The 23563-nt window shown below is 36.0% G+C and overlaps 2 protein-coding genes across 3 annotated transcripts in view; one reads left to right on the top strand and one right to left on the bottom strand.

Annotated features, from left to right (window-relative positions):
• The window catches only part of LOC142349481 (uncharacterized), a 30385-nt gene extending 18632 nt beyond the window's left edge, over positions 1–11753 (top strand). For both annotated transcript variants that reach the window (XM_075401070.1, XM_075401069.1), the window contains exons 6-10: positions 68–281; positions 2814–3061; positions 7255–7506; positions 7657–7705; positions 11480–11753. In XM_075401070.1, the coding sequence (XP_075257185.1) occupies positions 68–281; positions 2814–3061; positions 7255–7506; positions 7657–7705; positions 11480–11729 (1013 nt within the window). In that variant the 3' untranslated portion in view covers positions 11730–11753. The remainder of the gene's footprint in view (positions 1–67; positions 282–2813; positions 3062–7254; positions 7507–7656; positions 7706–11479) is intronic.
• Positions 1–23563, bottom strand: part of LOC142349487 (serine/arginine-rich splicing factor 7-like) — a 398530-nt gene that overhangs the window by 147924 nt on the left and 227043 nt on the right. The window lies entirely within an intron of this gene.

Below are 23563 nucleotides of genomic sequence, written 5' to 3'. Positions count from 1 at the left end.
AATGCTGTTCCACTGCGATTACGCAGAAACCACAATTATTAATAATTGTTATTAATGGTGGTTTCAGGTGAAGTGCGTGAGACCACAGCCATCACGCCTCAGATAGCAGCCTCATTCCTCTCTCTCTGTCGGAAGATGAGGTTCAAGAACGACTTGGTTGTCAACACAGTTGCAACATGTATGCTGCCACTATTGCGCAGATTGAAAGAGGACGCTTCACACGATATCCAGAAGGAACAAGATCTAAAGAGTTTTGCAGAGTTCATAACGTCCATTGCGAGGTATAAAAAGTATTAAATTCATAGATATTGTTATTGAAATAGTTTCTGGTAGCTCTCAAGCGAAACCTCACGCGCTTTCAGCATGCTGGTATTGTTAGGTACAACTATAAGTACAAAGAAGGTGGTCGCTTAGTTTTAATTTGAACTTTTCAATAAAGCATTAGGATCATTTGAGACCGTGCTAATTTCGCCTATGGAATCTCAGTATTTTTAATATTTAAAATTTAGTATTTTTAATTGCTCTCGAACAAAGTTTGAGGCAATTATGGTAATTTTTGTGTTTTATTCAAAAATTGATGGACCGTTTTTGACTTATCGATTTTAGGTTCCTGAAGTTATTGTTTAATTATATATTAACGAACGTCTATTCCTCCACCTATGTACAATATATATTTCTTTTCAGCAAGGAGTTGGGTAACTTTAAGGCATTTTGTTGATAGTTCTGGTCTGCAATTTTTTTAAATTGCTCTTTAACGAAGTTCATAGCAATTATTGTAAACGTGTGTGTCTTTTTTATGCAAAATTTTCACTTGACGGTTTTGACTTTTCGAGTGACTTTTACGCCCTTGACTTTTTTTCGTTTCGCATGATCTAAAATTCTCTCTCATTCACAATTTCAAGCAGCTGAACTCAATTGGCGGCAATTTGATACTAAAAGTCAGATGAAAAGTGCGCCGAAACTGGTGCCAATTTTCACTTTAAATTTTAATGATAGTTTATATTAACCTCTGCTGTGGTTATTTGAAGCCCACTATTGAACTTCTTAGTCCCATTTAAGCTCCCTCCCCCCGACCGAAGCAAGCTGCAATTGATTAGAGCTCCCACAAGTCGTTCGAGAGCAATTCTTCCGATGTTTAGTCGTTTGTTTCAAAAATGAACTCATTTTAATGTAATTTAATGAATGCAAGTATTAGCAATCCAAACGTGCTTTTGTTAATTGCTCTCAAATGAAGTTCATAGCAAGTATATTAGTCCTGGCGGTCTTATTAATTCAATTTTTCGCTTGACCGGTTTTTCATCTGACGCTTTTGACTTTTCGTCCTCAAAAACGGGATAAACAGGTAGCGCCTAGCGGGCATTAAGTGCTCTCAGAGCCTTTCTGCTCACTATTCTCCAAGTATGCGATTCACGGAAACTGTTTTGGAGACTTATACTTATGGTGTGAAGGGCGGTTCTTAGAGGTTGAACCCCCCTCCCCCCACCCGACTGTTTCCCCACGCCCCAGCAATTCTCGGTGCATCCCCCCGTGGCTAGCTACTGACGAAGCCAACCGCTCGCCGGTCGTTTGAGAATAATCCGCCCGACGTAAGTCGATTGTTTTTTAATAGCCGCGTCCTCAATTCCAGGCGGCTATTATAGCGCTCCTATTTTTTACAATGCAAAGAATTTGAATTGTATTGGGGCGCTGTCTTTTTTTTAAGATCTGTTCACACATTTTCATGATTTTTGAAGTCAAATTGGAGTAGTGATTTTGGTCACGCCGAAACAGGAAATGGAGCGAAAAAGCGAGTGGTTTTGCGGCGTGAATTTTTTCGCTCTAATTTTAAAGAAGAGTGAGAAAACGGGGTTTGAACAAAAATTCGGTTTCTTCACATGCGGCAATTTCACTCTGATTTTTACTGTTTTTTCGATTTTTTGGATCGGATTTTTTTCTAAATAGTTTACCCAATCCATTCACAGCTCATTCTGGACCTAGTTTTTGTTAGAATCAAAATTACATATCTCACTAGTGGTTTTTTGTTCTCCCTAGCAGCATTTTGACATTGATTTTCTGTTTTTTTTGTTTTTTTCATCCGATTTTTTTTAGAAATGCTTTTCCCAATTCACTCATTGTCCGTCCTAGGTCTAGTTGTTTGTTAAGTCAATAAAAATTCTTTGAATTGTACGTCAGGACTTGTCCTGCTATGTTTTTTTACTTCGTCTAACAGATTTCTGTTTCGTCTTACCCTGACTTCTTGGAATTGACTTTTTTAATGACTTACATCACTCAAAAAAATGACTTCTGAACTCACTTATGGAACTTTACATTAATTTCGAATATTAATTTTGGGATCATCTCCGTTTGTGCCCCCAGTACGTTATGCGCCCCCCAGTTACAGAGCACGTGCCATTACATAGTAAGTCATTATGTAAAAATTTTTGCACGTGCATCTGAATGGTGCAAATAATATGCGCCCACTAAGCTGAGGGGGCACAAACGGAAAAGATCCTAATTTTGAGCCTGTGTCTCATAAAAATGACAGTCCAAAGCTAACCCAAAAAGTCTAGTGCTAGTGGTCTATTAAAGGACTGGTGGTCGATCTGTCTATCTAATCTCTTTAGTTGTTTCAATTCTTTGAGGACCCCAAGCGTCTATCGCGGCTATTTTCCGGCAATCTGCCGGCTATGTTTCTATAGAAGTTGATGATTTGAGGCTATAAAAATTTGACAGTAGCTTGCTTGAATTGTTATTTACAAATTAAACTTGGCACACTGTCCACGTGTTTACGGTGGCTAATAGCGATAGATAAAATATTGGGTTATTTTTTTCAGCCTGAATGCACAGATCAACGAGTTGGAGATCGTGCCTGAATCATGCTCTGGTGAAATTTCGACGGAGACAACGAATACTCTGCAGGAGTTGGTCATTGAGTGCGTGAACAAACACCAGGCTACCATTGACAACTTAGGCTTCTTTAAGTCCCTCGCTTTGTTGGGTTTGCTGACAGATAAAATATTGACCTCAATTGCTGCGAAAGTAGAGAGTGTTATCAGAATCGAAGATGACATGGATTCAAATGGTATGTTAGCAGAAGGCCTTTACCTTTCCAACATAATATTTAAAAACAGAAAATTCTTTAAAGCATGAATTAATAATAGGTTTTTGGTTTGTAGCTTAGTTGGGCACGCTGATCAGTCCCATTTTCAGAATTGAATCAATGAAATCACGTGTCGAACTCCACTCAGATTTATGTTAGTGTAGGAACGTTTCGTTGATTGATTCACCTTAAGGATCTATTCTGTTTCCCCCCCCAGTGTTTTTTTATAACCCCCAGTTACAAATTAGATGTTGTTATATAGCACGTTACTATGTAAGAAATAGCACGTGCGCCTGGGGGTCATAAAAGATAAATGCTCACTAAGCTTGGGGGGCCGAAACAGAAAAGATCCCACTGTAATTTGAGACTGAATTGCTTAATGAATTCTACCTTCTCTATGGGGACATTGAAAAATGAAAGTGCTCCCTATGTTACAATTGCGTAGATAGGGCTCCAATACACAGTTAGATACCCAGTGAAATAAGGTCCCATAGGAAAAGAACTCGATTATTGATTGATTTTGTGGTTGTTTATTGCTCTCAAACGAAGTTTGTAGCAATTATATTCGTCCTGTGGTCTTTTTTAATGCGATTTTTATCTTGACCGATTTTTCGTCTGACCCATTTGACTTTTCATTCTCAAAAACAAAACTGGATAACAGGTAGCGCAACAGGAGGGCATTAAGAGGCCGAGCATCTTTCTTAGAGCCGTACACTTTACGAATCTCTTAAGTATGCGAGTGACCGAAACTGTTTCGTCATTTCATTGTATGAAGGGCGTTTCTTATTCTCAAAAATATGACCCCTCAATCTACCCCGTCACTAACCCCCTCATTCCCAACCCACCCCAGCACTCCTGCCGTCCATCGTCCTCCAGCTGGCGATTTGAACCCCCCTTATACAGCTCTCCCAAACATACCCCAGCCCCATCGCTTGACCCCCACACGCGTGGCTTGACCCTCACCCCCCATGCTACCATCCTTAAGTCACAGCTGGCTTCTACTGCGGTCGTTTGAGACCAATTCGCCCGACGTTAGTCGGTTTTGTTTAATAGCCACCTCAGCCTCTCAGCCAGCTATTGTAGCCGGCTGAGCTTTTTTTAACTTCGTTGAATAAAAAATTTTTTTGCTTTACCTTAGTTCACAGCTAAAAGTTTTTAGACAGCAGTTGCTCAGCAAAGCAATTCAAAATGAACAGAGTCAGTATCAAAAAACGAAATCAGAAATGGAAACGAGATAAACACGTACAGCCCATTTTTAGAAGCCTGTTACTCGAACTTTGTTCTTTGTTACCATCTCTAATGCTTATTGGTATTGATGCTGGCCCTTGTGTCGTTTTAATACGAACGAAACAGGAGTATGTTCAGCTCCAAAATGACATCAAAATAGTTCGCACTTAAAAATTGTTTGTATACAAAAATCTTTTTTATTAGTTTTTCTCTTCTTTCAATCCCAATCTTGCTTATGGGAATCAAAGGCGGCTTTTTTCCTGCAATCTGCGGGTATGTTCATTAGTTGCATGCAAGTCTTAAACTAATACGATGATAGAATACTGAATACTTCCTTTAATTCTAAGGATTTAGTATTCAATTTTTTAATAGCCGATGCCAGCCTCTCAATGTTCATTATTTAGGCGCTTTCTTTTAATTCGCTTTACCTTTTTTATCACGTTTTTTGTTTTAAATAAGTCACGACACGATTTTAAGGTTTGACTTCTGACTTATTGCACTCAGCGTTTCAACTGAATGCTTTTTAAGTTCTTTCACGCATTGAATTACGTAATGTTGTGAATACGTTCAATGTCAAAAGAGCCAACTTAAAAGAGACGGGACAAACCGATAAAGCCCCGTCATTAAGTCATAGTGCATTGGGTTATCAAAGTTCAGTGCTTGCTAGCTGACATTGTATTAAGCTTATTAGCTTTCAGTTTAGAAGCTGAATTAAGTTTAGGTTTGGAATCTAACTGAAACTGCACGACAAATTTTTTACTAAAAAAGTGAAAATTAGACCCAGACCCGTTGAAAAATTAGACCCAGACCCCTTGACACTAAAAAAGAAAATTTTTTGGTCAAATTGTTTTCCTTTTTATAGCTGCAAAGCTGCTGAGTGGAGCTATTTTGCGGTGCTCTTTTTACAATTCAAAGAGTTTGAATTGTATTGGGGCGCTGTCTTTTTTTAAGATCTGTTCACACATTTTCATGATTTTTGAAGTCAAATTACAGTAATGATTTTGGTCACGCCGAAACAGGAAGTGAAGCGAAAAAGTGAGTGGCTTTTCGGCGTGCAATTATTTGCTCTAATTTTAAAGTAAATGAGAACACGGTGTTTGAACAAAAATTCGCTTTGTCGTTAGTGGTTTTCTGTTCACATGCGGCAATTTTACTTTGATTTTTTACTTTTTTTCGATTTCTTAGATCGGATTTTTTTTTCTAAAGGGTTTTCACAATCCATTCATAGTCCGTTCTTTATCAAGTTTTCTGTCTAGTCAATGCAAATTCTTTGAATTGTACATCAGAACTTGTCGTGCTATGTTTTTTACTTCGTCGAATAAAAATTTTTCGCTTTACCTTAGTTCACAGCTTGTTCAACATTTTTTTGTTTCGTCGTCTGACGCTCTTTTTCGTTGTACATTTGTTCGCACAGCAAAGCTGAAGAAGTCAGATTTTCTGAATGACTTCTTCCTCTCACTAACAGCTTATACGCGCGTGACGTCATTTCTCACTCTCTTAAGGAAAAATTTTTTGCGTGATTAAAGTTTGATCACAAGTGACTTACCTCACTAAATAAAAATGACTTTCGCACTTTAAAACTTAAGTTTAATGTGAATTTTTTTATGGTCAAAGGAACTCATATTTGCAATAAAGGTCCCTAATAAAAAGCTTCTGCGGATTGAATTTTTACAAGTTTTATTATTTTATAGCTGAATGTTTTTTACCTAGCTTTTTGAGCGATGTCGATTTTGTTTTCAAGTTAGATCTGTATTATCTATCTCTATTATACGGCACGCAAGTCCTCTTTCTCAGCTATTCCGGCAATCTGCCGGCTATGTTTGTCTGTTTCAATCCCGCCCTGCATCAAGCGCGTCAACGGTGACTATTTATGTTTTATTAATAGCCGCACAGCGATAGCTGGGGCTATTATTGGCCTTCTCTTGGTTTTTTTTATATCGTCGTCGCGATTTTTGTTACGACCATATAACGTCACAACCACTTCAAACCTGCTTTTTGTTCATTCGTTCATGCAAATTCAACTGAAGTGCGTGTGTGACGCCACTTTTCGCTCTTAGTGGAGCGAGTTTTTTTTGTTCATGCGCGTGATTAAATTTTTGGTCACACTTGACTTACCTCACTCTCAAAAATGACTTCCTCACTTTGAAGTTGACTTTTATTTACTTTAATTCAAAGAGATAAGGTCAAATGGGTGTGTGTCACTCTAAATGAAGGTTATTTGAGAGCAGCTAATAGAGGCAGCAATAACTTATACAGATTTTTAATCCACATATAACAGATCAGCCTTCAATGAAAAGACTGAGTTTTTTTGGTCTGTCTTTTTACTGTTTTTTTAGACTGCCGATCTACAAATCTATTGCGGCTATTTTCTGGCAATCTGCCAGCTATGTCTATGTGCTAGTATATGACCTATGTACTGATTATGTAATATATGAATTTGCCGTGATTTTGGTTTAATTCGTTTTTTATTGCTCTCGATTGAAATTCGAAGCAATGATTGTAAACATGTTGGTATTGTTTATGCAAATTTCTTGCTTGACCGTTGCGCTTTTGTTCTGGAACATTCTGTGACTTCTCAATTGAAGTTTTGAGTGATTCCAACTGCTCTCATTCCGAAATGAAATTTGTTGCTAAAGATGCGCGACTGCTATCCTGGATGTCCCGGGTTGGAACCCCTATGAGGTCGTGGTTTGTGTGCCCATAATAGGTTTTATGCTATACTCCTAAATTGCCCCGCCTGTCGTTTGAGCAATTCATCCGACGTTAGTCGGTTTATGTTTTGGGATTCCAGACATCAATTCAGAAAATACGACCAATTTTTTTAAAAATATTTTTGTGTTCCGATAAATGGATTGTACTTAAATTAAATAAAATTGTAAATATTATACTTTCGAGTAAATTTAATTATTCAATTTCAAATTTCCATTGTTAAGTTCCATTTTTTGCAGATTCATTATCGGAGTTTGAGCTATTCTGTGCCCATCTAGTCTTGGCCGAAGGATGTATGCTAAAATTGCCCGCTGCTCTCGAACTCAGAAGAAAGCTGCTCGAACCTATGAAAGATTTGGTTACTCTGAAAAAGTCCAGAGTCGTCTTATCTGACGCCGATTTGCATGTGAGGCAGTTTTTTGAGGAGGTGTCTGATAAATTGGGCCTGGAGTTTGTCACTAGTGGACATATTGGGCTTGGTTATGTCGCGGGTTAGTACTCATCCCATCTTTTTTTGTACATCTGTTTTTCTGAATTTCAAAGTGCAGTTCAAAGTCATGTTTGAAATAATTTGCAATAGGAAATTCTTCTTAAGTGTGAATTATAAAGTGTGAAGCGTAATTAGTTTTGTTCTGTTTCAGATTGCATCAAGATACCACAGCACCTTTGGACAAAAATTGGAGCAAAACAGTAAGTTGAATGATTTTCATTTCAAAAGGTATTTTGAACATAAGATTTGTTGCTCTCAAACGAAGTTTGTGGCAATTATATTAGGCCTGTGGTCTCTTTTATGCGAGTTTTTGCTTGACCAATTTTTCATCTGACCCATTTGACTTTTCGTCCTCAAAAACGGGATAAACAGGTAGTGCCCGGAGAGCTTCAAGGGCTCTTATTGCCTTTTGGCTTATTAGACTCTTAAGTATGCGATTCACCGAAACTCATCTGGAGACATAAATTTATGGTGTGAAGGGCGGTTTCCACCCCCCCCCCCTTCAAACCCCCATCCCCGCCCCTGCACATCGTTGCACACGTAACGTAACGCAGCCAGTCGTTTGAGAGAAATTCGCCCGACGTTATGTTGGTTAGGTTTAGTTATTAATAGCCGCCGTCAGACTCTCAACGACTATAATCTAGGCGCTCTCCTTTTTTTAAATTAGCTTTACCTTTTGATCACGTTTTTCGGTTTACATAAGGCACGATTTTTACGCTTAATTTCTGACGTACCTCACTCACTGTTTCAACTGAATGGATTTTAAGTTCTCACGCCATGAATTACGTAATGTAGTGAATACGGTCAAAGTCAAAACAGCAAAATCAAAGGATTAAAAGAAACAGGATAAGCATATAAAGTCCTGTCATTAAGTCATAGTGCATTAAGTTATCAAAGCTCATTGAAAAGATTTTCATTAGTATTATGCTTAATAGCGTTTGGTTTAGAATCTGAATTAAGTGTATTTTTAGATTCTAACCGATTATGCAGAATTTGCACCCCAAATAAAAAAAAATTGACACTTAGAAAAAATCTGTCTATTTCTCTTATTTTTTCTTCTTTTTCTGTTTCAATCCCAGTGCGTCAAGCGGGTCAACGGCGGCTATTTGCTGGCACTTTGCCGGCTATGTTTAATAACAGCGAAGCGATAACGAGGCGATTATTGATCTCATACTAGTTTTTTTTCAGTACGTCATCCCGGTCGATGATTCTTGCAACCCGTTTTATTTTTCTTTTTCGATGTCAGCAGCTTTGCAACTACATTTGTACGCGTGACATTTCTCACTCTATTCTTCATCAGCTCTTGTCGTATTGTGACTTAACCGCGCTGAAATACAAATGTCTTCTAATCGCTCGCTCGAACTTTAATTAATTGCTCTTAAAGGATATTTTAAACGTCAGAGGTAAGCTAGCACCCCCTACTTTTACGAAGTAAAAGTTTATTTTTGACGCAACATTACATCATATTGCAATTAAATTTCGCACAAAAGACACCATTAAATCCTCTTGGCTGATTCGTCCCTATTGCAATGCAAAGTTAATGAACTGCATCCAAGAAAAAGAAAGTTTTCACTACATTACATTTTCCCATTTGTTCTCTCTTTAATGTTTAATGCAATTGTTCACTCAATCATAGTTGAACAAACGTGAAAGCATCACATTTCAACATAACTTTTTTAGCAATGAAACTTGGGTAGAGGTCACTATTAGAGTGTCTGGCAAGTTATTGCAAGATGGAGTAATAGTTCGTCAAAAATTGAATTTTTACTTCATAAAACTAGGGGTTGTCAGCTTACTTTTGAAGTTCAGTATATCGCAGTCCTATTGTCTTCTTTTATGCAATTTTTCGCGTGACTGATTTTTCATCTAACCGTTATAACTTTCATCTTCAAAAATAGGATGCCGGGTAATGCCGGGATATGATTTTATGATTTAGGGATTTTTTCATGAATTAGGGATACGTTCTTTCCAATGGTAGAGTAAAAGTGAAATTTGATCAAAAGTAGGTGATTGCATTTGAGAAAAGTACGCGAGCAAACGTTTTGCTAAGCGTGCAAACTTTTTTTACATGCGGCAACTTCAAAGCAGTTTTAGCCCTAGGGAGCAATGTTGCTGTTCAAGTGATTAATCGTTTTGCTGGGCAGTTTTTGTGCGTTTGGAAATTATTTTGCAAATTTGAATATTTATTAGATATTTTGATGCAATTTTAGCTATTGTCATTTTTTCGTTTTAAATGGTTTGTAGCGTTTTTTTTTCAAATTTTAATAGTGCACAGGGAGTTTTGGGTTTTGTAGCCTTGTTGACGTTTTGTTTCGAATGCCATTATTAGGTATTTTTATTTAAGGAAAATGATCAGATTAAAACCATTTTTGGCCTATTATTTAGTTCTCAATTTTTACCCATTTGTTCGCGTTTTGTTTTAATCGGATTGTCTTTTCCTGTACAGTTTTGTTGCAGAAGTTGTTGGGAGAGCTTATGTTCTGGTGACTTTTGTGCATAATTAAATAAGCGCTATCGGGTCAATCAGATTGTGATAATTTTCTCCTTGTTTTCTTTAGTAGTTAGCCTTGTAATGTAAATATGTAAATTAATTGAATAGTTAGTTGAATTATGCGCCAAGTTATACTTCGAGTCTTTGGGCTCTGTTTCTATTTCAATGATATCAAGTGAGAACCGGGATGATTGATTGTATTCAAACAAAGTTTGTAGCAATTATGTTAGTCCTGTTGGGTTGGTCTTTTTTATGCGATTTTTCGTTTGACCCATTTGAGTTTTCGTTCTCAAAAACGCGATAAACAGGTAGCACGCAGCGGGCATTAAGTTCTCTTAGAGGCTTCCATCTCAGTAGTATCCAATTATGCGATTCAAAGAATCTGTTTTGTAGCGGTGAAGCCCCCCCCCCCCAGATGCGCTCATCTTCAATTAAGCTAAAGCTGGCCTCACTAAATCGTGGCTAGCTACTGACAAAGCCAATCGCTCGCCAGTCGTTCGAGAGCAATTCGCTCGACTTTAGTCTGTTATGTTTAAATATTGTGTTATTTCACCCAGACGTGTTTTTATCAAAAAATCTGGCTAATTCTTAACTTTTTTGCGCCAAATATGTTAAGGCTTATTCAAAAGGTTGCAGATCAAGTCGTAAATTTCAGTAAGTACCGAGGGATTCGGTTGTATAATATCGCATAACACTATTCAGTTCACAGTTTTAATGTTATTCAAATTGAATAGCAACAGTCAGACCTTACCCGTAAGTACCTGCTAATTGAGTTCGCATAAAGTACCTGCTAATTGAGTTCGCATAAAGTTAGTTCGCAAGTGAGTTCTTGTACAGTCCAACGTTAACGTAACATAAAATGGCTAACACTGTTTAATGTATAATGATAGTGCAAATGAAATTGAGAGTTTAATGATGATCACGAATTTTTATCAACTTCCCTGGGGATCGGTGACTCCCTCACCACAAAATAAGAATTGGAATATTCATTATAATATATTGATACCTTTATAATGGTAAAATTGTCAGTTATAGAGGGTAACAATCTAACCTAAGTTAGAGTTCAGTCGGCCTAGTTTTCTGGTCTCAAACAATGGTTTTAGCATCTAATTAGTCTTGTTGGTTTCCATGCAATTTTTCCTAGTACCGACTTTTCTTCTTGTTGTAGTTTTCGTCAGACCATCAGACTTTCTGTCCTCAAGATGAACAGGCTAAGCCCAGGGGCATTATGCCTTTGAACTGTTTTCTTAGAGCTTTACGAGTCTCTAAGTGTCTAAAAGACCACGAATCTTCCTTGATGACATATAATCATGTTGAGGGGCAGTTTTTTTGACAGTTTAGACCCCCCCCCCCCCCCCCACGCACACACCCAACCCACCACACTCCTCGCCATTTTTTGTAGTTCTGTGACAATGATTATAGAAATGAATGTGGATGTTTGGCATCTGTTCGAAAAGAAATTCAGTCTTAATTTTTGTTTCAGAATTGTGGCCGATTGTCCTTCGCTATCAGACAGTGTGAACATGTTTGAGGCTCTGAGGGGAGAAAAACTGAAGCAGTTGAGACACTTGAAGCAACTGAACTCTATCTTGTTCATAGTAGATCCACTTCATTGGGAACAGTTGACTACCTCGTATGAGAAGATGCAATACTTAGAGGCTAAACTCTCAATTGAGTTCGAACACATTTTAAAACCGCATTTTAAGGAATTTGATTTTAATGTTGTACAATAAAAATATCGAGCTATCTTCCCTCAATCTTTACATTTTTGTCAATCGAAAATTAGGAATAAAGAAGCCTTACCGGCATAGTGGTACATAATCCACAGGGCTATTATCAGAAACAGTTTAACCTTTTTTTGATAACGGCGAAGCAATAGATGGAGGCTGCTATTAATCTCATCGTAGTTTTTTTAATACAATTAAAAAATGTGAATTGTGTTAAGACGCTATCTTTTTTTTACAACTAACAGTTTTTAGTAAAAGTCTGTTTTTTTGGCTGCAACTTTATCAAATATAGCATGGTTTTCGCGTGTAGTATGATGTTAATGAGGTCCAATGTCCGTTTTGTTAAACTTGGTTTTATGTAGGAGCTTTTGTCTTGAGAATACCTAAGCTAGACTATCGTAGCCACAGCTAACTATTCACCGAGCCAGCACCCGCTAGTCAATTGAGAGCAGTTAGCCTGATGGTAGTCGGTTGTTTTTATATTTGAGTTTATCTGCCGTCCTTTTTCAAAATTTGGGCGTCATCCTCTGAAACGCCAACGATTAAAGATTGTTTTACAGAAATTCATTGTTCTCAAATTTTTCGGATTAAATAGCTGTAATCCTATTCTAGTCATGATTTTCCTGAAAACTCCCTTTCTTTGGAAAAATGAAAAATTTCGTTTAAGTGTTTGGCCAAATTGCCTGATTTAAAGATTTCAGCTGAATTTCTCACAAAAAAGAAAGTAATACCAAAACTGCTTGGAAATAAAGTCAATTTGTGATAGGTGATTAACAGCCGCCGTCAGCCTCTCAAAGGGCTTTTATTTAGGCGCTCCCCTTTTATTTCACATTTCAAGGAATTTGAATTGTATAGGGGCGCTGTCTTTTGTTTTAAGATCTGTTCAAACATTTTCAAGATTTTGAAGTCAAATTGTAGTAGTGATTTTGGTCACGCCCAAACAGGAAGTGGAGCGAAAAAGCGCAGTTTTTGCGGCGTGAAATTTTGTCGCTCTATTTTTAAAGTAGAGTGAGAAAACTGTTTGAACAAAAATTCGCTTTCTCATTAGTGGTTTTTAGTTCACATGCGGCAAGTTCACTTTGTTTTTTACTGCTTTTTCAATTTTATGGATTGTATTTTTTTCTAAATAGTTTTCCCAATCCATTTATAGTTTATTCTAGGCCTAGTTTTTTATTAGAATCATATTTACTTTTCTCGCTAGTGGTTTTTTTCTCGCTAGCGGCATGTTGAGATTGATTTTGTTTTTTATCTGATTTTTTAGAAATGGTTTTTCCAATTCACTCATAGTCCGTTCTAGGTCTAGTTTTTTGTTTAGTCAATGAAACTTCTTTGAATTGTACGTCAGGACTTGTCCTGCTATGTTTTTTAAAATTCGCTTTACCTTTGACCACGTTTTTCGTTTTACATAAGTCTCGATTTTCACGTTTGACTTCTGATTACCTCACTCACTGTCTCAACTGAATGTATTTTAAGTTCTTTCATGCATTGAATTACGCAATATAGTGAATATATAGTGAATACGGTCAATGCCAGAATAGAAAAATCAAAAGAGACGGGATAAAGCGATAACGCCCGGTCATGAAGTCATTGAGAGTTAAGTTATCAAAGTTCATTGGCGTGTTTGCTAGCTGATATCGGTATTAAGCTTATTAATAGCCGCCCTCATCTTCTCAGCCGGCTATTATTGCGCTCGTATTTTTTTTTACTTCGTCAAACTTTTTTTCGCTTTACCATTTTGCCGCTTTTTAATAGCCGCCCTCATCTTCTCAGCCGGCTATTATAGCGCTCCTATTTTTTTTTACTTCGTCGAATAAAAAAATGTTTCGCTTTACCTCATTTTGCCGCCTTTTCAACATTTTGCGTGAAATCTTTTTGACTTCTCTAGGCTAGTATCTCTCTTCTCTCATTCTGCTCAAAGTCCTTTTAAACAGCAGCTGCTCAGCAAAGCAATTCAAAATGAACAGAGTCAGTATAAAAAATTGAAGTCAGAAATAGAAACGGGATAAACCCATAAAGCCCAATTTTAGATGCCCGCTATTTGAACGTCGATCCTATAAGTCTTAGTTACCACCTCTAATGCTTATTGGTGTTGATAGTAGCCCCTGTAGCCGCTCTCTAAGAAACAGAAGTATGCTCAACTACGAAATGCCATCAAAATAAATCGGACTTAAAAAATATTTTTGTACAAAAATCTTTTTTTTTTCAATATATTCTATTCGTTCAATCCCAATCACGCTTATTGGAATCAACGGCGGCTATTTTCCGGCAATCTGCCGGGTATGTTTAGCTTTCAGTTTAGAAGCTGAATTAAGTATAGTTTTCGAATCTAACTGAAACTGCATGCCAAATTAGAACACCTTTTGACACTGAGAAAAATACTGAAAAAAATTTGGTCAATTTTCTCTTCTTTTTTGTTTCTTTTTCTGTTTCAATCCCGATGTGCATTGAGCTCGTCAACGGCGTATTAATTCCGGCTATCTGCCGGCTATGTTTTTTGACAATTCAGTCTGTAATAATGATGTCAGACAATAAAAAAATGTTTTTATATTATCTTCAAGCATAATTCCGGGCAAACTACCTTTGCTATGGAATGGAAAACCGTTTTTTTCGGAGAAAATTTGGTTGTGTGTGCCCAGGCATATCCTGAATGGATTTTATTTGTATATGTTTTTGCTAGGAGAAGTTTTTTGAAAATAATAGTATCATCAATAGTCTTAAATGCATTAGTTTTCTGAGACTTAAAGTTGAGAAAGCTCGTAAAAATGTTATTTCGGATCTCAGTTTGTGCCCCCCTCCCCCTGCTTATTGGGTGCGTGCATAATATTTATGTCCCCCGATAGCACGTGCCATATTTTTACCTATTGATTTACTATGTAATGATATGTGCTCTGTAACGGGGGGATGCATAACGTACGGGGAAGGGGGGGGGGCACACGGAAATGATTCTTTAATTCATTTCTTCGACACAATTTTTGCTTCCGTTAAGGGTAGAGAGTCCAGGGCTTATGAAACCTTGCACAAATTACATCTGGCCCTGTATCATTTAGACCATATGCCTGAAACAAGGTCCCGTTTAGTGCGCCGAAGTCTGCCGCGTCCGAATCTGAAAAGAATGGGTTTGGATCCCATATCAGCTCGGAATTGACTTGTTCCTTTCTATGATTTAACCAAGAACCCTCGGTAATATCGTCTTTGATGTAAACGTATGCAGGGTGGTCTATTCGTCTCAATCGGTTGTAATCCACATTGACATCTCCGTAAATAGAGCCGAGAATTGAGCGCATCATCATATCATATTTCTTACAATAATCAAGCGCCTCATACCATGTCAGATTTCCAGCGTAGTTGGCGCGGATAAATTCAAATGGAATACTGTAGTCAATTTCGCACAATGATGGGTCGACAAGACGCTGACCGCGATAGCAGTATATTTCGCTGCTGCAATTTCTCGTCAAAGTGACCTCGTATTCGGTTATGTTAACAAGAGTCGAGGTTCTATTTACGCAGTTCGTAGCGTGAAGATCGCCAACTTTGAAATCCAAACCGCAATTTGATCCTAGGAATCCGTTTTTGTTAGAGCTATCAAAGCAAGAGGCTTCATCGTTTGGAGACATCCCGGCATAGATGCAATTCGGGTTCGTTTTAAGGTCGCTCAGGGAACTGTCTGCGTTTAGGTTGTTCAATTGGCAGATTCTGTCAAAGCAGAAGTTGTATGAGAGGCATTTGGGTGTTATGGTGCATTTGAGAGCACAAGTCATTCTATTTGTTGTTATGAAATTTTTGATTTTGTGATCGACTAATTGGGAGTTTGTCCGGAAGTCAGAAAGTTGAACAACTCTGAAATGAGCAATATTTTGTAACTATAGCGCGTCCCATAAAGTTGAAATAAGCGAACGTTTCAAACGCCACAGGTTAGAGTTCAAAGTTCAATTTTTAAAAGATGTAGAAAAATTTGATGAATGAAAACTTAATGGACAAAACGTTGACATTCAAATGACCACATTGATGCTCAATTGCATGTTTTCGTTGTTTTTGAACGTTCGCTTATTCATTACGTCGCCAATGTCCAAAACATCGAGTATACATAATCGATTTTGTCGAACTTTTGCCACGACCCACGTTTTAAGATTAGAGATTTAGCGATGGAAACGAGTAACACTTGGCTAAGGTAGTTCAAATTTGCTTCAAAATTGGATATAAATGTGCTCTCACTTTTCACATAGCATGTTTTTGATGCGAGCTTGAAAAATTGGGGCAATCTTTTGCCATTGATTTCCACGCCATAAATGACTAGTTTCCACACTATAAGTAACTCTTTGTGAACAATAAAGTTAGTGTCAATTAGACCGAATTGAATACAACTGGAATGTCGATTAATTTCACAAATTTTCATCTGGATACTAATTGCGGATTAAGAGGACAATTAGCAGTTATGCAATTGCACATCATTGTTCACAAGAACTATTAAGTTTTTTGAATTGGGTCTCAACTAGATAAAAATTAAATTGGGTCAATAAAGTTTGAGGCGAATGACACGTTAAAAATTGTGGAAATGGGTTACGCTATCCGTGAAAACCCGTGACAAATTGTAAGCGCTCTCCACGATCTAAACAAATTAGTTCCATGTTTTACGTAACTAAATTTCATAGTCGAAAGTTGCATATGAATTGTGAAAAGTAGGGACACACTTTGGTAAATGGATTCAACAAAACGCAAAACTTAGTGAGAACTGCTTTTTTAGACATTGGCCACGTAAAGTTTGTTTTTGGGAAAATTGGATGCTGCAATAGGTTAGAAATTATTTAAATAGAAATACTGCCAATGTTTCAAATGCTAAAGTAGATTCAAAACAACTTTTATACTCTTAGCTAAGAGTCAATTTAAAAAATATTCAGTTATGTAAACAACGCTCAATTTATACAAGCAAACTTTCAAAAATTTTAGACAATTTTATGAATTTGGCCAATTTTACGATTTTGCGCAGCGTCGGCGGAAATGATGCAATTGGTTATAGTTTAATGAGGTTTAATGATGCAAACGATAGCGTATAGCTTAAAGATGAATAAAGAGGGAAATTTGGATTCCTTGGCGAATTATCTTCATGGCAGATTATTCTTTCTAAAAAAAACACGGAATTTTTTTTTGAGGTTAGTCCTAATTATTTATTGCATTATCCGTTTCTAATGAATGGAATACAGAAATAGGAAACATTTTTTATTCAAATCACAGCTGCGATCGGTAAAATGCTGCTGCAATTAATTTTAACAAAATCGTCACTAAACAATGCCTATCGTTCCGACTACCACGTAACCTTTATAGTTTATTGTTCTTTCGATGTTCAATGGGTTCAAAGGGTTCAATGTTTCGATAAAGCACCAAAAATTGTAAACTTAATAGCAGGTTCATTACATTGCAGACCAAGAATATATTGTCCTTCAAATTGCGTCTAATTCAAAAAAGCGTACAAACTTTCAGTGTTGTTCCAATGAATATAGAGCATGCATATCATAACTGAATATCTACAGCATAGAGAGAACAATATGTTCGGTTTGCTTTGTACAAATCTATCTTTTTAAAATGTTCTCAGATATTCTGAAGGATTTACTACAAAAACGTAGAATAAAGGAATTGCTTTTAGTCAACGGCCTATGCGCTTTTTGAGGTCTGGGTAGAAAAAATATATGGTTTGTTGACATAATTTCGCCGAGTATCTCAAACTTTTTTATTTAACCTTAGAATTTAATTTTATGCTAGTTCACTTTTGGAGGCTTTTCACTTGAAAAATTTGATTTGAAAAATATGAAATTTAATTTCAAGCTCCTATAGAATATTGATTCAAATTTTTTGTGGAGAAGATTAATATGACCAGTTTAAAAAGGGACAAAATTTGCGTTGTCTGATCCACATACTCAAATGGCACTACGAGCTAACTCAAGCGATACGAAAAAATAACAAATTATTGAGACCAGAAGTGTAAGCCGAAATAAATCACGCAGCTTCCGACGCTTTTCTATGGCAAAAACAGAGTTATGTAAATTTGTGATCAGTTATAATTGATAGTGTTAGAACCCAAAACGAAAGAAAATTTTAAAAACAGATGAAGGCCCCCGAGTAGGGCAACTTAAGTTCAAGTCTGGAAGAAAGGAATAAGAACAGACAATTTGCTTAAACATTATTTAACTTCAACTTATTCTTTGTCATTTCAAATTTGGAGAATAAATTCCCGTTTAAAAGAAATATGCCCATCCCACCCAGTTAGGGAGCCTTTTCGTTACTGATGTGACAAAAAAGATTTTCCGATATGAAAAAAAGATTTTCAAACAAAAATGTGACAAATTTATTACTGTATTTGCCAATTGCATTGCAACTTTCATTTCTTAAAAGTAACTTTGCTGCAAATTATACTCTTTAAAAATAACGGGAGGAAATGTTTGTTCTTTCTTCTCTTGTTTCCAGTCTCATCGTTTCGGTGTTTGCAAAAGAACTCTTTAATATTGTTCATGTTGCTCATTTTTAGCCTTTTTTGTTTTTTTATAGTTTTTACCTGTTTCAATTGTTCTTATTGATCTAAAATAATAATAGGTAGTTTTAATCTGCACTGAAGCAGGTTTTTGCATTTCTAGCTGAAGAGTGTAAGACGAATCTTTGTTGCTTTTTACTAGAATTTAACGATTAGATCAACAATTGTTTCAATGCAGTAAGGCGAGTGAAGTATGGAACAAATAATAGTCAGAACAAATTTAATAATGATCTATAATGTTTCAGCCCCAAAGCTTAGTGAGCATAAATCTTTTATGACCCCAATGTGCACGCCCTATTTTCTTACATAGTAACGTGCTATATAACAACATATAATTTGTAACTGGGGGTCATAAAAAACACTGGGGGTGCGGAAACAGAACAGATCCTTTAATAAATATCATTAAAAGTAAAGTATAGATATTTTGTGAATAGTGATTTTCTATAGACCAAATTTAACCAAATTTTCCTCACAGATATTGACAATGAAACTAAAAGGAGTTTTGCTCCGCTTTGTTTTTAGTAGAAGACATTTGAGGTTGCATATTCTTTTTGGAATAGCAAAAATGTATTAATTGTTAAAAACTTTTAAATAATTTTTCTTGCTCAAACTCGGCGTAAACTCCCGTTACATTTACGAACTCAGCTTGAATTTGCTTCACTTTTATTGTTTTTATGCGGTTACGCGACGGTGTTTAAAATGACACAAAACTTCTTTTCATTACTCTTCAGTCTTTAGTATTTCCTTATATTAAAGCTGTTAACATATTGCGTACAGGATTTATAAACAGAACAACGAAATACCAAATTATGCGCCACGTCGAATCTCAAAAATTAATGCTCGTTTTCTGTTTTAAAAAATAAGTTGAAGTTGTGACCTTAACATCTATCGCTTGGTAAAAAGATACTTGATATCAAATAATGATAAAATTTCGTTGAATGAGCTAAAATAGTTTTATCCAAATTAATTTCTTCATTTTAATTTTTTGCTCAGAAGTTATCCATTTGGTAAATTGATTCTCTGATTTAATCTTGAAGGAACTTGTGAGAAGTGGTTTTCATCGCAATTTTAAAAGAATTCAGCAGGATTTGAACGTTCGCGAAAGTGTTGTTGCTTTTCTATATATCAAATCGTCTCAAAATTTTAGGGTACTGGAATTACTCTGTCTTTCGTGCAAGTTGGCAGTAGATCTCATAAGCTATCTTTAGCTATCTTTCAAGAGTTTAGTGCGCTAATTTCTATGAGAACTCTTAATATTTAGTTGAAAAGTCATTTTTTAAATGACTTTCAGTCTTAAAAAGTGCAATTTGTTTACATCAAATTTTGAGTTCCCTGCTTAATTATTCATTCTGATGTCAAAAATACCAAGAAATAATAGTTAATCTTTCGCGGAATTGTTTCCGGGATCTTTTCCGTTTGTGCCCCCCCTAACTTAGTGGGTGCTTATTATTTGCGCCCCCCAGATGCACGTGCAATATTTTTACAATGATGCCCCTGCTTGAATCTTCTAAGTGTAGCAAGGTTTTTCTGTAGATACTAAGTTGTTCCCCGCTTTTTGTGTTTTTGATAAGAACTATGGCTCTATTGACACCAACACAATTACCAATTAATTGCTCCATTTTGTTTATCTTCAGTTTTGTGAATCTGTATGTTTCTGCTTAACTCCTAATGTACGACCGGTCTGCTGATCAGCTCAAAAAAAGATTTGGATCTTTTCCGTTTGTGCTCACCAGTTTAGTGGGTGCACTTTATTTGCACCCCCAGAAGCACGTGCAAAAATTTTACATAATTATTTACCATGTAATGGCATGTGCTCTGTTATTGGGGGGAGCATAACGTACGGGGGGCACAAACGGAAAAGATCCACATTTTGTTTTCGGTTCTTTTGAGTTTAATTAGAATTTTCTGCTGCAATGTTTTTCAACTATTCAAGTTCCCTTTCTCCTTTGGCTCCAAATATTTTTGGTTTAAAATAACAAACATCTTGTCAGACAGGCTTTTGAAGTTTTGGATTCGTCGTTTCCAACGTCCACGGCAGGACGCTGGGTTCGCTGATTCTCACAGTGGCACTTCCTTAACATTTTTTGTTCGTTTTGAACGAATCTTGTTACCTTTCTGAAAAATTATTTATGGAATTAAATTATATATATATATATATATATATATATATATATATATATATATATATATATATATATATTTATATATATATATATATGTAAAGTGATTTATATATATATTGTACAAATGTAAGTATAATTAATGGTTCATGTTTGGCAGCTCGTTGTTACGCGTAGAAGTACGACATGAAAGTTCTAATCTTTCTGTTCAATTGAACAATTTAAATTTCAAAACAGATATTTAAAAAAATGAATTTTTTAAAACTTTAAAATCGATCCTGCAGAAAACATAATGAGCTGCTTGAATAATTTGGAAACGGATTTGTTACTTCATCCTATTATTGCTCATAGTTTGTCAGGTTTATCGTTGCATTTGTTGAGTTTATAGATCTTTTGATCAGAATATCTACCAACAATGACTGACAGCTAGTAAGTTATAGCAGTGATACCTCAATTGTACTTTTTAGCCTGAATGCAACTTTTAAGTACTTTTAGTGGTACTTGTGTTTTTGCAAATTTTGAAACTTCAAATGACGATCAATTTTTCTGAGCGGATTGCGTAATGCGTTAATGTCATCTGTGCGTCTCTTGTTGTCCTATCTGTCAAAAGAATATCTGCCAAAACAATTAAAAATGTTAGCAATATTTAGAAAAAATGAAAAATATTATGTCTGTGATAAATCAAGAATTCTCTCATCAAAGTAAACAAAGTACGGCGTGTAGTTTATGCGACTCCTTTAATTTTCAAAACTGAACAAAGAAATGTAAATGGGTCTTCACTCTTTCTGTATTCAGTAAATTCCCCTTGCTTTATTAAAAATATGATTGCAAAAACTTTTAAAATAAAATAGCGATTTCGTCTGCATATTTTTTTTCAATTCAAACGTGTAAATGTAAATTTAGCGAATATAACCAAAGGGAAAGGTTTACATGTTAATCTAGATAAATCAAATCACTTAATATAAATTTTAGAAATATAAGTATAATTAGTGGTTCATGTTTGGCTGCTCGATGTTACGCGTAGATGTAAGACCTGAAAGCTCTCATCTTTCTGTTCAATAGAACGATTAAAAAATTAAAGCGAATTAAAAAAAAATTTATGGATTTTTATTAAAATGTAAAAACTTGATCCTGCAGAAAACATAATGAGTTGTTTGAATAATTTGGAACCGATTTGTTACTTCATCCCAATATTGCTCATAGTTTGTCAATTTTCTTGTTTCATTTTTTTGTTTTCATGAATTTTTTTGTCCGATTATCTACTAACAATGAATGTCAGCTAGTGAGCTACGTCAAATATGAAACATTTCTACCCTAATTTGAGAAAAAACGTTTCACAATTACTGTAAACTTAAACTTTGTTTTCCGAGATAGGAAGCTAAATAAAAATTGTTTAAAAATATACAGGTCCTGAAAGTTCAACTTTTTCCCATTTGATTTGGGACTTTCTTGGTCCTCAATTGTTGTCAGAAAATCAGACTGATATTCATTTCATTGTTTTGTATTTGTCTTTGTAGTTTAGAAACACAGAATCCGAAAAGGATAAGACTCTATCTCTTTATCTTTATTTGGAGTTATTCGATTTCTCCATCGAGTGTTTTGGAAGACTTTTGAAGAACAAAGCTACCGACATCTGTCAGAAATGCTTTTGAATAATTCATTACTCACCAAAAGCGGCTTACTTGTCCCCCACCCCCTGCAAAGCACACACACACACACAAAAACTAACACGCAAAAAAACATACTAACATACACACTGTAACTTAAACACGCGCTCATACACACACACACACACACACACACAATCACGCACACACACACAACCCCACCAACACAACACCCCCCCCCCCCCCCCCCACAACACCCACACACTCCCACGCCTTGACACATACAAACTCTTTCTCTCACACATACATCACCCCACACATACACACAAACACACACACACACACACGCAAACCCACACACACACAAACTCCCACACACACACACCACGCACACACACAAACACACAATAACATAGAAACACACCCACTCACGTCACGCACGCATACACAAACATACACCCGCACACACACACACACACACATACACACACACACACACACACACACACACACACGCACACACACACATACACAAACACACACACTAGGCCCACTGCTTTTCAACATATATGTAAATGATATGAAAGATGATACTGATGTGAATTCTAATATAATCCAGTACGCTGATGATACTTTTATCTTTTGCAGTGGAAAACAATTTCTGAATCAAAATTACATCTTGAAAAAAGTATTGCTAAACTCATTCTCTTTTTCAAGAAATATGAGTTAAATGTAAACGAAAGCCAAAACCGAACTCATTGTTTTTGGAGCCCCTAAAAGGAATAAAATCGAAGAAATAGTTGTTAACTGATGTACAGTTCTCGCGAAAGAAGTTGTGAAATAACTGAGAGTTCATATTGACTGTAATCTTTTCTTTCGTTCAATAAAAAAATGTACTAAGAAAAATGGCTGTTGGCATTCAGGTCATTTAATCCATCAAAAATATGTTTCACTAAATAACTAGATCTGATTTACTGAACGCTCTTGTTTTAAGTCATTTGCATTACCCAATTGTTCTGTTCTCAGGTCCTAAAAAATCACTTCGAGTTACTCTAAATAAACAACTGAACTGGGGGATAAAGGCATGTTTCAATAGAACCAAGTTTGACAGGACCACTGATCTCAAGATCAAACACAAAATCTTACCATTAGAATACCTCATAAAGTATCGGGTTATTATGTATTTTATAAAACTTCTAAAGGCAGATCTACCAGCTTTCGATGAACTCATGTTAGCCACCCTAAGTGCTAAATTGAATAACCGTACAAACAAGCTGTCATTTTGAGCAAACCAAAAAACGAATATAATGCAAAACTGTTTTTCAAAAAAAAACAATTGACTGCTATGACGCTTTACCTCTCGCCTTGAGGCGGAATATACCTAAAAAGCGGGCTCTCAAAACTACAATAAAAATCATTTCTGGAGTGAGTCTCTTAAAGGCCCAACGGTTTCTGAATTCAATTATTATCTCAAATCTTTCAAGTTCAATCTTAATTTGAGTTAATATAAGGCGTTATTTATTCTTCTAAGAAATGTTAATGGGAGGATTAGCATTTTAAAAACTTTTCTCTTTTCTCGAAAATGATAACTGT

The sequence above is a fragment of the Convolutriloba macropyga genome, chromosome 11, assembly GCF_964194025.1.
Source record: "Convolutriloba macropyga chromosome 11, txConMacr16.3, whole genome shotgun sequence".
NCBI classification, from domain to species: domain Eukaryota; kingdom Metazoa; phylum Xenacoelomorpha; order Acoela; family Convolutidae; genus Convolutriloba; species Convolutriloba macropyga.
The sequence above is the reverse complement of the archived record's forward strand: the minus strand, read 5'-3'. Positions and strand labels throughout refer to the sequence as shown.